The following is a 12851-nucleotide window of genomic DNA, read 5'->3' as shown; positions in this document are numbered from 1 at the left end:
GTGCTTGACTTCGGGGACTTTTCACCCTTTCCCCCCGCATGGGTGTATTACCTCATTCCTCGGAAGGGGAGACAGGCTCTGGGCTTGATCAGGAGCTCCTGGGTGCTCTGCTGGAGTGTGGCTGCTTCCTGGGCTGGTGGTAGGAATGTGTAGAACCCTCGCCCCTGCCACCACTCCCTGAGCTAGGCTTCCTAGAGGACAGGAGACCACACTATGACGTCACGGATGGGCTGCAGCCGAGCAAATGTTGCCATGTGTGAGGGTCCACCTGGTTTCACCTGGTTCCTACTCCTCACAAAGCAGGTCCATACTCTGTGGTTATTCCTACTGTGTTCATAGCAAACTGTGACCCCGAGGCTGACAAGACCCTCAGATTTAGAGTCCTTAGGAAAATCCAGAAATTGCTTTTTTTTTTTTCTTAGATAGGGTTTGTGTATTCCAGGTTGGCCTCAAACTCCAAGGATAAACTTGACCTTTTGATCATCCTGCCTCCACCCCGCAAGTGTGTGCCATGTTCCTCAGTCTATGCAGTACTGGCCCTGAAGCCAGGCTCTGGGCATGCTCAGTCGGCAGTGGGCCCTATTCCCATTGATTTCTACTCTTCCGTCCCTCATTTCTAGATACTGCATTTTGGACCCACTGGGAGACACTGGCTCTCACAGCCTTTTTGTCTGCTCTCCCAAGATGTGTCCTGAACTTTAGATGTAGGGGTTGAACTGCAGATGTCGCAGCTGGCATTGGGCCCCACACAGACATTTATCATCCACACACTGACCAATTGGGATCTCTGTAGCAGTCTCTGCCTGCTGCCAAAGAGTCGTCTTTGTTGAGGGGTGAGACTACACTTACCTGGCCAGGCTGGCGCACGGGCTCCCATATTTACATATAATTTATTTATTGAGATCTCACTGTGTAGCCTTGACCAGCCTGGAATTTGTCTGTAGACCAGGTTAGCCTTGAACTAACAGAGATCCTCCTGTCTCTGCCTCCTGAGTGCTGGGATGATTATTTTTAAAAACCAAATCTGAGCCTTACAGTTTGCGAGATCTGGGTTTGAGCCTGAGCTCAGACACTCTGGCTGTGTGACCCTGAGAAAGTGTCTTAACTCCTCTGAGCTTCAGTGTGTTTTTAGTCAGATAGGACAATGGTAGAAGTTCCTTCAGGGGGTTGTTGTGAGGGTGGAGTGCAGAGAGCAAACACGGCACTGGAGTCTGGTGTGTACAGAACACAGCGATGTCAGAGGGAATGACAGCAGTGCCACCCAAGCCCCTCATCCACTCCCCTGACATCCCTGCATATGCTGTGTGGGACCATGTTCTGGCCTGGGTGCTCTCGGGTCCCCGTGCAGGTGGCACTATGGCCCCAGCTCTTCCTGGTGTCTCCCTCAGGTACTCATTGCCAACAACGGCATTGCTGCGGTCAAGTGTATGCGTTCCATCCGCCGCTGGGCCTACGAGATGTTCCGGAATGAACGTGCCATCCGGTTTGTGGTCATGGTGACCCCCGAGGACCTTAAGGCCAATGCAGGTACCCGAACTTGCCATCTCAACTCCTGTTGTGGCCGTTCCTGTCTGCCCTCCCCTCCTCTATCCTGCTCAGTCAGGACCCAGAACTGTAGGGTCTCCTTCACTAGCTCATAGGTTTTTGGGTTTTGTTTTTGTTTTGGAGACAGGGTTACTCTGTGTAGCCCTGGCTGTCCTGGAACTCACCCTGTAGACCAGGCTGGCCTCGAACTCACTGAAATCTACTTGCCTCTGTCTCCTGAATACTGGGATAAAGGTGTGTGCCCCCACTGCCTGGCTCACTATCTCATGTTTATGTGTTCTTTTACATGTTTGTGTGTGCATGTGTGTGCATGAGTGTGTGTTTCAGGAGTCAACCTTGGGTCTGTACCGTAGGAATCACCTGCCCCTTGTTTTTTGTGTTTTGATCACCATACACCACATTAAACTTCATTATGGCGCCTTCAACAAAAGTAGTTTTTGTTGGTTCTCTTTCCCCACTTCTCTCTCATCCCCACAAGCCACGCCCTTCCGCCCATATCTGTTACTCCACACGGTTTTCTACAGCCCTGTGTGTTGTTTGTTAGTTTCTATTGTCTGTTTAGCTTCGGTCCTGTTGAAATAGACCATACTCTAAAGTCACCGTCAGCAATTGGCTTTTTTTTTTTTTTTTTTTTTTTTTTCGAGACAGGGTTTCTCTGTAGCTTTGGTGCCTGTCCTGGAACTAGCTCTTGTAGACCAGGCTGGCCTCGAATTCCCAGAGATCCACCTACCTCTGCCTCCCGAGTGCTGGGATTAAAGGCATGCACCACCACCGCCCGGGTAGCAATTGTCTTTTTAACTTTTTTTTTTTTTTTACATTTTTTTTATTCTTTTTTAATTAAAATTTCCAACTGCTCCCCGTTTCCCATTTCCCTCCCCCTCCTCCCACATATTGCCCCCTCCCCCCACTCCCCTCCCCCATCCCCACTCCTCTTCTCCTCCCCCCAGTCCATTCCCCCTCCCTCTCGATACTGAAGAGCAGTCCAAATTCCCCGCCCTACAGGAAGACCAAGGTCCTCCCACTTCCATCCAGGCCCAGGAAGGTGAGCATCCAAACAGGCTAAGCTCCCACAAAGCCAGTTCATGTATTAGGATCGAAACCTAGTGCCATTGTCCTTGGCTTCTCATCAGCCTTCATTGTCCGCCATGTTCAGAGAGTCCGGTTTCAACCCATGCTTATTCAGTCCCAGTCCAGCTGGCCTTGGAGAGCTCCCAATAGATCAGTTCCACTGTCACAGTGGGTGGGTGCATGCCTCGTGGTCCTGATTTCCTTGCTCATGTTCTCCCTCCTTCTGCTCCTCATTTGGACCTTAAGAGCTCAGACCATTGCTCCAAATTGGGTCTCTGTCTCTCTCTCGATCTATCGCCAGATGAAAGTTCCTGTGCCATTCTCCTTGGCCTCTCGTCAGTTCTCATTGTCCGCCACATTCAGAGAGTCCGGTTTTATCCCATGTTTTTTCAGTAGCAGTCCAGCTGGCCTTGGTGAGCTCCCAATAGATCGGCCCCACTGTCTCAGTGGTTGGGTGCACCCCTCATGGTCCTGACTTCCTTGTTCATGTTCTCTCTCCTTCTGCTCCTCATTATAACCTTGCGAGCTCAGTCCGGTGCTCCAGTGTGGGTCTCTGGCTCTATCTCCATCCATCGCTAGATGAAGGTTCTATGGCGATATGCAAGATATTCATCAGTATGATTATAGGATAGGTTCATTTCAGGTTCCCTATCCTCAGGTGCCCCAATGAACTAACTGGGGACATTGCCCTGGGCATCTGGTAGCCATTCCAAGTTCAAGTCTCTTGCCAACCCTTAGGTGGCTCCCTTACCTAAGGTATGAGTTTCCCTGCTCCCCTATCCAACCTTCCTTTATCCCCAATCACCCCGATTCCCCCAGTTCCCCTCATCTTCTCCTTCACACTTTTCTCTCCCCATCACCCCTCATCCCCATCCCACCCCACCCCCAAGATTCCAATTTTTTGCCCATCAATCATGTCTATTTCCCATAGCTGGGAGGATATCTATATGTTTTTCCTTGGGTTTACCCTCTTGTTTAGCTTCTTTAGGATCACAAATTATAGACTCAGTGGCCCCTATCCATGGCTAGAAACCAATTATGAGTGAGTACATCCCATGTTCTTCTTTTTGGGTCTGGGTTACCTCACTCAGGATCGTATTTTCTATTTCCATCCATTTGCATGCAAAATTCGAGAAGTCATTGTTTTTTACCGCAGAGTAGTACTCTAATGTGTATATATTCCACACTTTCTTCATCCATTCTTCCATTGAAGGGCATCTAGGTTGCTTCCAGGTTCTGGCTATTACAAATAATGCTGCTATGAACATAGTTGGACAAATGCTTTTGTCATATGATAGGGCATCTCTTGGGTATATTCCCAAGAGTGGTATTGCTGGGTCCAGGGGTAGGTTGATCCCAATTTTTCTGAGAAACCGCCACACTGATTTCCAAAGTGGTTGCACAAGTTTGCAGTCCCACCAGCAATGGATGAGGATACCCCTTTCTCCACAACCTCTCCAGCAAAGGCTATCCTTGGTGTTTTTGATTTTAGCCATTCTGACAGGTGTAAGATGATATCTCAAAGTTGTTTTGATTTGCATTTCTCTGATCGCTAAGGAGGTTGAGCATGACCTTAAGTATCTTTTGGCCATTTTAACTTCTTCTGTTGAGAATTCTCTGTTCAGTTCAGTGCCCCATTTTTTAATTGGGTTAATTATCCTTTTAAAGTCTAGTTTCTTGAGTTCTTTATATATTTTGGAGATCAGACCTTTGTCTGTTGCGGGGTTGGTGAAGATCTTCTCCCAGTCAGTAGGCTGCCTTTTTGTCTTAATGACAGTGTCCTTTGCTTTACAGAAGCTTCTCAGTTTCAGGAGGTCCCATTTATTCAATGTTGCCCTTAATGTCTGTGCTGCTGGGGTTATACATAGGAAGCGATCTCCTGTGCCCATATGTTGTAGGGTACTTCCCATTTTCTCTTCTATCAGGTTCAGTGTGTTCAGATTGATATTGAGGTCTTTGATCCATTTGGACTTGAGTTTTGTGCATGGTGATAGATATGGGTCTATTTTCATTCTTCTACAGGTTGACATCCAATTGTGCCAGCACCATTTGTTGAAGATGCTTTCTTTCTTCCATTGTATACTTTTAGCTCCTTTATCGAAAATCAGTTGTTCATAGGTTTGTGGGTTAAAATCCGGGTCTTCTATACGATTCCATTGGTCGACTTCTCTGTTTTTATGCCAGTACCACGCTGTTTTCATTACTGTAGCTCTGTAATAGAGTTTGAAGTCAGGGATGGTAATGCCTCCAGAAGTTCCTTTATTGTATAAGATTGTTTTGGCTATCCTGGGTTTTTTGTTTCTCCATATAAAGTTGATTATTGTCCTTTCAAGATCTGTGAAGAATTTTGATGGGATTTTAATGGGGATTGCATTGAATCTATAAATTGCCCTTGGTAGAATTGCCATTTTTACTATGTTGATTCTCCCAATCCAAGAGCAAGGGAGATCCTTCCATTTTCTGGTATCCTCTTCAATTTCTGTCTTCAATGCCTTAAAGTTTTTGTCAAATAGATCTTTCACTTCCTTGGTTAGAGTTACCCCAAGATATTTTATGCTGTTTGTGGCTATCGTGAAAGGTGATGATTCTCTTATTTCTCTCTCTGCTTCCATATCCTTTGTGTATAGGAGGGCGACTGATTTTTTGGAGTTGATCTTGTATCCTGCCACATTACTAAAGGCGTTTATCAGCTGTAGGAGTTCTTTGGAGGAGTTTTTGGGGTCGCTCATGTACACTATCATATCATCTGCAAATAATGCAAGTTTAACTTCTTCCTTTCCAATCTGAATCCCCTTTATCCCCTTATGTTGTCTTATTGCTATTGCTAAAACTTCGAGAACTATATTGAAGAGGTATGGAGAGAGTGGACAGCCTTGGCGTGTTCCTGATTTTAGTGGGATGGCTTTAAGTTTCTCTCCATTTAATTTGATATTAGCTGTCGGCTTGCTGTATATAGCTTTAATTATATTTAGGTATGACCCTTGTATCCCTAATCTCTCCAAGACTTTTATCATAAAGGGATGTTGAATTTTGTCAAATGCTTTTTCAGCATCTAATGAAACGATCATATGGTTTTTTTCTTTCAGTTTATTTATATGATGGATTACATTGATAGATTTGCGTATGTTAAACCAGCCCTGCATCTCTGGTATGAAGCCTACTTGATCATAATGGATAATTTTTCTAATGTGTTCTTGGATTCGGTTTGCCAGAATTTTGTTGAGGATTTTTGCATCGATGTTCATGAGTGAGATTGACCTGTAATTCTCTTTCTTGGTTGGGTCTTTGTGTGGTTTTGGTATCAGAGTTACTGTAGCTTCATAAAAGGAATTTGGCAATGACTCTTCTGTTTCTATATTGTGAAATACATTAAGGAGAATAGGTATTAGGTCTTCTTGGAAGTTCTGGTAGAATTCCGCATTGAAACCATCTGGTCCTGGACTTTTTTTGGAAGGGAGGTTTTTGATAACAGCTTCTAATTCTTCACGACTAACAGGTCTATTTAGGTTGTTCACCTGGTCCTGGTTTAACTTTGGTATATGGTATTTATCTAAAAAAGCGTCCATTTCTTTTACATTTTCCAGTTTTGTGGCATACAGGCTTTTGTAGTAAGATCTAATGATTCTCTGAATTTCCTCTGTGTCTGTGGTTATGTCCCCCTTTTCATTTCTGATCTTATTAATTTGCAAATTCTCTCTCTGCCGTTTGATTAGTTTGGATAGGGGTTTATCAATCTTGTTGATTTTCTCCAGGAACCAGCTTTTTGATTCATTGATTCTTTCAATTGTTTTCTGTGTTTCTATTTTGTTGATTTCAGCCCTCAGTTTGATTATTTCCAGTCTTCTACCCCTTCTAGGTGAGTCTGCTTCTTTTTTTTCTAGAGCTTTCAGGTGGGCTGTTAAGTCTCCAATGTGTGCTTTCTCTGTTTTCTTTAAGTGGGCAGTTAGTGCTATGAACTTTCCTCTCAGGACTGCTTTCATAGTGTCCCATAGGTTTGAGTATGTTGTTTCTTTATTTTCATTGTCTTCAAGGAAGAGTTTAATTTCTTTCTTTATTTCTTCCTTAATCCAGGTATGGTTCAGTAGTTGACTATTCAGTTTCCATGAGGTTGTAGGCTTTCTGGGGGTAGCATTGTTGCTGAATTCTAGCTTTAATCCATGGTGATCTGATAAGATACAGGTGGTTATTAATATTTTTTTGTAACTGTGGATGTTTGCTTTGTTACCGAGTATGTGGTCGATTTTTGAGGAGGTTCCATGAGCTGCAGAGAAGAAGGTATATTCTTTCCTATTTGGGTGGAATATTCTATAGATGTCTGTTAAGTCCATTTGATTCATTACCTCCATTAATTCTCTTATTTCTCTGTTAGGTTTCTGTCTAATTGACCTGCCCATTGGTGAGAGAGGAGTATTAAAGTCTCCTACTATTAATGTGTGCAGTTTGATGGCTGCCTTGAGTTTTAACAATGTTTCTTTTACGTACGTGGGTGCTTTTATATTAGCGGCATAGATATTCAGGATTGAGACTTCATCCTGATGAATTGTTCCTGTTATGAGTAGAAAATGTCCCTCTCCATCTCTCCTGATTGATTTAAGTTTGAAGTCAACTTTGTTAGAAATTAGTATGGCCACCCCTGCTTGTTTCTTAGGTCCATTTACTTGATAAGCCTTATCCCAACCCTTTACTCTGAGTAGGTGCCTGTCTTTGTGGTTGAGGTGTGTTTCTTGTAAACAGCAGAATGTTGGATCCTGTTTTCGTATCCAATCTCTTAGTCTGTGCCTTTTTATAGGAGAGTTGAGTCCATTGACATTAAGTGATATTAATGACCAGTGGTTGTTAACTCCGGTCATTTTTTTAGTTGTAAATTTTGTGTGTTCCCCTTCTTTGTGTTGCGCTGGTGAAGGGTCTCTAGTTGTCTGAGATATTGTGGTCATTGTTGGACTCCTTGGTTAGTGATTTTCCTTCTATTACTTTCTGTAAGGCTGGATTTGTGGCTACGTATTGTTTAAATTTGTTTTTATCCTGGAAAATTTTGTTTTCTCCATTTATAGTGAACGAAAGCTTGGCTGGGTATAGTAGTCTGGGCTTGCATCCATGGTCTCTTAGTTTCTGCAGTACATCTATCCAGGACCTTCTGGCTTTCATGGTTTCCATAGAGAAGTCAGGTGTAAGTCTGATAGGTTTACCTTTATAAGTAACTTGGCCTTTTTCCTTTGCTGCTCTTAGTATTCTTTCTTTATTCTGTATGCTTTGTGTTTTGATTATTATATGGCGAGAGGATGTTTTTTTTTTTGATCCAGCCTATTCGGTGTTCTGTATGCTTCTTGAACCTTCATAGGTATATCTTTCTTTAGGTTGGGAAAGTTTTCTTCTATAATTTTATTAAATATATTTTCTGGACCGTTGAGCTGCGCTTCTTCTCCTTCTTCTATTCCTATTATTCTTAGGTTTGGTCTTTTTATTGTGTCCCATATTTCCTGAATGTTTTGTGATGAGAATTTGTTGGCCTTGCTGTTTTCTTTGATCAGCGTGTTTATTTTCTCTATGGTATCTTCAGAATCTGAGATTCTTTCTTCTATCTCTTGTATTCTGTTGGTTATGCTTGCTTCTGTAGTCTCTGTTCGTTTACCTAGATTTTCCCTGTCCAGCTGGCCTTCTGTTTGTGTTTTCTTCTTTGCCTCCATTTCAGTTTTTAAGTCTTGAACTGTTTCCATTATCTGTTTGATTGTTTTTCCTTGGTTTCCTAGGGTATCATTCACTGATTTACTCAATTCTTCAAACTTTCTGTTATACTTCTCATCCATTTCTATAAGGGCATTTTTTACATGCTGTTTAAGGGCGTCAATCACTTTCATAAAGTCAATTTTATCTACTTCTTCATGATTAAGGTGTTCATGTCCTCCTGTTGGGAGGTTGCTGGGTTCTGGTGGTTTCATATAGTTTTTCAGATTGTTGGGTGAATTCTTGCATTGGCGCCTGCCCATCTCTTTCTCCGAATGCTCCCCTATGGATCTTCTTTTACCTGATCAGGTCTCCTTGCCTACTGATGTACCTTCCCAGTGATGGCTCTCTGCAGTGATAGCTCTCCTGGTGCTCCAGTGATGTCTCTCCTTGCTTGTAGCAGGCAGGCCAGTGAAACAAAGGAAGTCTCCTCTGCCTACTTGCCCTGAGGATTTGCCCCCAGCGCCAGACAGACTGAGCTGGATGGTGTTATGTGCCCAAAGAGGAAAGGGGGCAGAAGAAAGAAGGGTTCTGGATGCAAGCTGGGTGGGACAAGAAGAGAGAGGCAGTATGCGGGGTGTAGAGCCCCTGCAGGGAGCCCAGGGAGTATAGGGTGGGGGATGAGGAACTTCAGAGTTCCTTGCCCAGGGCTGCTTCCGCCGCCGCCGGTCACAAACTCACCCCACTGCTGTCTCTCCTGGTGCCGAGATCAGATCTCCGTGCAGGTTGGGTAGTTCGTAAACAAAGCGCCTACCTTGGTTGGTGCAGGCAGGCCAGTGAAACAAAGGAAGTCTCGCCTGCCTACTTGCCCTGAGGATTTGCCCCCAGCGCCAGACAGACTGAGCTGGATGGTGTTATGTGCCCAAAGAGGAAAGGGGGCAGAAGGAAGAAGGGTTCTGGATGCAAGCTGGGTGGGACAAGAAGAGAGAGGCAGTATGGGGGGGTAGAGCCCCTGCAGGGAGCCCAGGGAGTATAGGGTGGGGGATGAGGAACTTCAGAGTTCCCTGTCCAGGGCTGCTTCCGCCGCCGCAGGTCACAAACTCACCCCACTGCTGTCTCTCCTGGTGCCGAGATCATATCTCCGTGCAGGTTGGGTAGTTAGTAAACAAAGCGCCTACCTTGGTTGGTGCAGGCAGGCCAGTGAAACAAAGGAAGTCTCGCCTGCCTACTTGCCCTGAGGATTTGCCCCCAGCGCCAGACAGACTGAGCTGGATGGTGTTATGTGCCCAAAGAGGAAAGGGGGCAGAAGGAAGAAGGGTTCTGGATGCAAGCTGGGTGGGACAAGAAGAGAGAGGCAGTATGCAGGGTGTAGAGCCCCTGCAGGGAGCCCAGGGAGTATAGGGAGGGGGATGATCTTTTTTTTGGTTTTTCGAGACAGGGTTTCTCTGTGGTTTTGGAGCCTGTCCTGGAACTAGCTCTTGTAGACCAAGCTGGTCTCGAACTCACAGAGATCCGCCTGCCTCTGCCTCCCAAGTGCTGGGATTAAAGGCATGCACCACCACCGTCCGGGTAGCAATTGGCTTTTTAACTTTTTAATAGGCTCTTCTCTACTCAGCATCCTAAGTGACCTTTGAAAGCAAGAGTCCATAGTGCTCTTCCTGAGGCCAGCAACCTCAGCATTGTCCCCAGTCCCTCTGGAACATAGGTCCTGGGCTCAGCTCTGCACAGACATGGCCTGGCTTGTTCCTTGGTCCCATTTAACAGACAGAACAGTAGAGGCCCAGGGATGTAAGTGCATCACTGCATGTCCTCCCATAGCCAGCATTCTCTGGCGGTGCCTCCTGTCAGGTCACACCGACATTCTCCACGTGGTTTAGTCTGTTGGTGCCTGGGTCCCTGTCCTGGGTCCCCGGGCACTCATACTTTCCTCTCTCAGCAGGATTATTCTATGGTGTTGTCCCTCAACACATTTTCGGTGCCCCCACCCCAATTCTCCCAGGCTTCCCTGGGAGAACCCAGTTTAGTTCCTTCCGGCAGAGCTCAGTCTGTAACTGTGTTTATGTTCTCTGACATTAAAGAGGAACTCGGAGACCAGGTGACTTTTGTAAGGCTGCCCCCTGCTTCACGGAAACCTTCCCAGTGGCTGATGCTCCTGGCTTGACAGACACTGGAAGCAGCAGTGGGGAGGGAACAGGCGTACCTGGGAATTCCACAGCAGACGTTTTCAGGATCTTGGGGAATTCCAGTGTGATACACCAACCCTCGTCTTTAGATTAGGTCTGCATTTATGGTCCAGATACAGCTGGATGACCGTCCTTCCACACCATTCTTTGCTCATTGTCATGAGTGGGTTTTAAGGAAAGAAATTTGTTCACACCTGTAGTCTGGACCCTGGAAGACTGAGTCAGGAGGACCAAGCCCTCCAGGGTAATTCGGATACACAAACATGGTTTCAAAACCAAAGGCAAACAAAACAGAACAGATAATCGGGGTCTGATTCCCCGACAGAGCTCGTTATGGGGTAAAAATCCATAGAGGTTGGAATGAGCTTCCGAGCCTACAAGACTGAAACTTGGGGGAACCAATCGTGACCATGAAGTTTGTGATTTCAAGGTTTAGGCTATTGGGCTGTCCCCAGGAGCTGGCATGGATTCACCGCTAGCCTGTGGGTAAGGTCCTAAATTCTGTTTGTGTACTTTTTTTTTTTTTTTTTTGAGACAGGGTTTCTCTGTGTGGCTCTGACTGTCCTGAAACTCACTCTGTAGACCAGGCTGGCCTCAAATGCAGAGATCCACCTGCCTCTGCCTCCTGAGTGCGGGATTAAAGGTATGCGCCACCACTGCACAGCTATGTTTATGAACTTTTACACACTTAAAAAAAAACATTGTGAAGGGTGGTGGCAGTGTACACCTTTAATCCCAGCACTCAGGAGGCAGAGGCAGGTGGATCTCTGTGAGTTCGAGACCATCCTGGTCTACAAGAGCTAGTTCCAGGATAGGCTCCAAAACTATTGTGTCTCTACTGGAGTACTTGCCTGGCAGGCATACAGCCTGGGCCTGGTGGCTTAGTCCTGTGCTTGGGAGGTGGAGGCAGGAAGCTCAGAAGTTCAAGTTCATTCTCAGCTTCGTAGAGTTTGAGGCTAGCCTGGGCTGCAAGAGACCCAGTCTTCAAACTAACAAAGACTGCATTTAACGGGAGACCACTTAGACAAAGCTTAAGTAGGGTGCCGCGCATCCCGACCGCTTCCCCTTTGTTCTGTGGCAGAGCTCTTGTCTCCCCACTCAAGTTCTAGATTTCTCCTGCTTTCGCGCCATTCCCCATCACAGCCGCGTGGTCTTCACAGTCGTGCTCCTCGTGGGTAGAATGTGTTGTGTGTGTGACACGTCTGTCCCTGGTTTCCCTCTTTCTCTGGTTGAATCGCAGAGTACATCAAAATGGCGGATCAGTATGTTCCTGTCCCGGGAGGACCCAACAACAACAACTATGCCAACGTGGAGCTGATCATAGACATTGCTAAGAGAATCCCCGTGCAGGTGCTGGTCCGCAGCTCCCGAGGGTGGCCGTGGGGGGAGGGGATGGAGCTGATCATAGACATTGCTAAGAGAATCCCTGTGCAGATGCAGTCCGATCCGCAGCTCCCGAGGGTGCCCGCCGGGGGGTGGTGGTGATGCCCCATCCTACAGGCTATGATGTCCCAGTGGGGCACAGCAGAGTGTTGGGTGCAGGGGTAGGTAGGGTCTTAGAGGACCTTTGATCACCCCTCTCTGTGTTTGCAGGCCGTGTGGGCTGGCTGGGGCCATGCTTCGGAAAACCCCAAACTTCCAGAGCTGCTGCGCAAGCACGAGATTGCTTTCCTAGGTAGAGTGTGCGCTCGGTCAGATGCGCGGGTTGGATGTTGCCAGGTCAGGGTCTCTTTCTTGTGCTGTCCTTCATAGTGGAGGTCACTTTGCCTCCTCGTGAAGGGCAGGGGTGGGAGGTGGAGAGTGAGTGGACCAGGCTAGGGCAACAGGAACCGCTGCTTTGGTTATTGCAGTGGAGCGATACTGTGGCCAGTGATGTCCTCTGCTAGGGTTTCCAGTGGTGTTAGGGTACCAGCCACGCTGGTCCAGGGCTTACATTTCTGAGAGGGCCGTATCTTTGGGCTGCTTTTTGCAGGATAAAAGCCCCTCCCGTTTTGTTAGGTAACATGATTGTCTGATGGCATCAGTGGGTTTCAGGATTTTTATTTGTGGACATGTTGGTCAGCTCTGCATGCACACAAGCAGTTCATATATCCTCAGGATTTGGGTTCCAGAAGCACCCCCAGACATCGACGCCTCCTCTATGAAGAGGCGTGGCCTTTGCACATGCTCCTTGTGTTGGAGTTATGTCTAGGCTCTGTCTAACCTGGTTCAGTGACCATGCCGGGTTCCATAGTATTAATTTGTTAATCAAGATCAGGAAAGAAGTCTGTGCAAGTTTGGCCCAGGTGCAATTAAAAATCTTCCAGTCTGTTCTCATTGAATACCCCATGCTGGATTCAGAGTGGAACAGAGCTGAGTGTCCCACCAAAGATAAAGAACTTCGTGAGGGATGCT

At 46.4% G+C, this 12851-nt stretch overlaps 1 protein-coding gene across 1 annotated transcript in view; it reads left to right on the top strand.

Moving 5' to 3' along the window:
* Acacb (acetyl-CoA carboxylase beta) overlaps positions 1-12851 on the top strand; it is a 125007-nt gene that overhangs the window by 43847 nt on the left and 68309 nt on the right. Inside the window, exons 4-6 of the mRNA XM_057764110.1 lie at positions 1389-1527; positions 11698-11807; positions 12051-12132. Coding sequence (XP_057620093.1) covers positions 1389-1527; positions 11698-11807; positions 12051-12132 — 331 coding nt within the window. The remainder of the gene's footprint in view (positions 1-1388; positions 1528-11697; positions 11808-12050; positions 12133-12851) is intronic.

Source organism: Chionomys nivalis, chromosome 3, assembly GCF_950005125.1.
Source record: "Chionomys nivalis chromosome 3, mChiNiv1.1, whole genome shotgun sequence".
Classification (NCBI taxonomy): domain Eukaryota; kingdom Metazoa; phylum Chordata; class Mammalia; order Rodentia; family Cricetidae; genus Chionomys; species Chionomys nivalis.
Note: the sequence above shows the minus strand (reverse complement) of the source record. Positions and strands in the feature narration are given on the sequence as shown.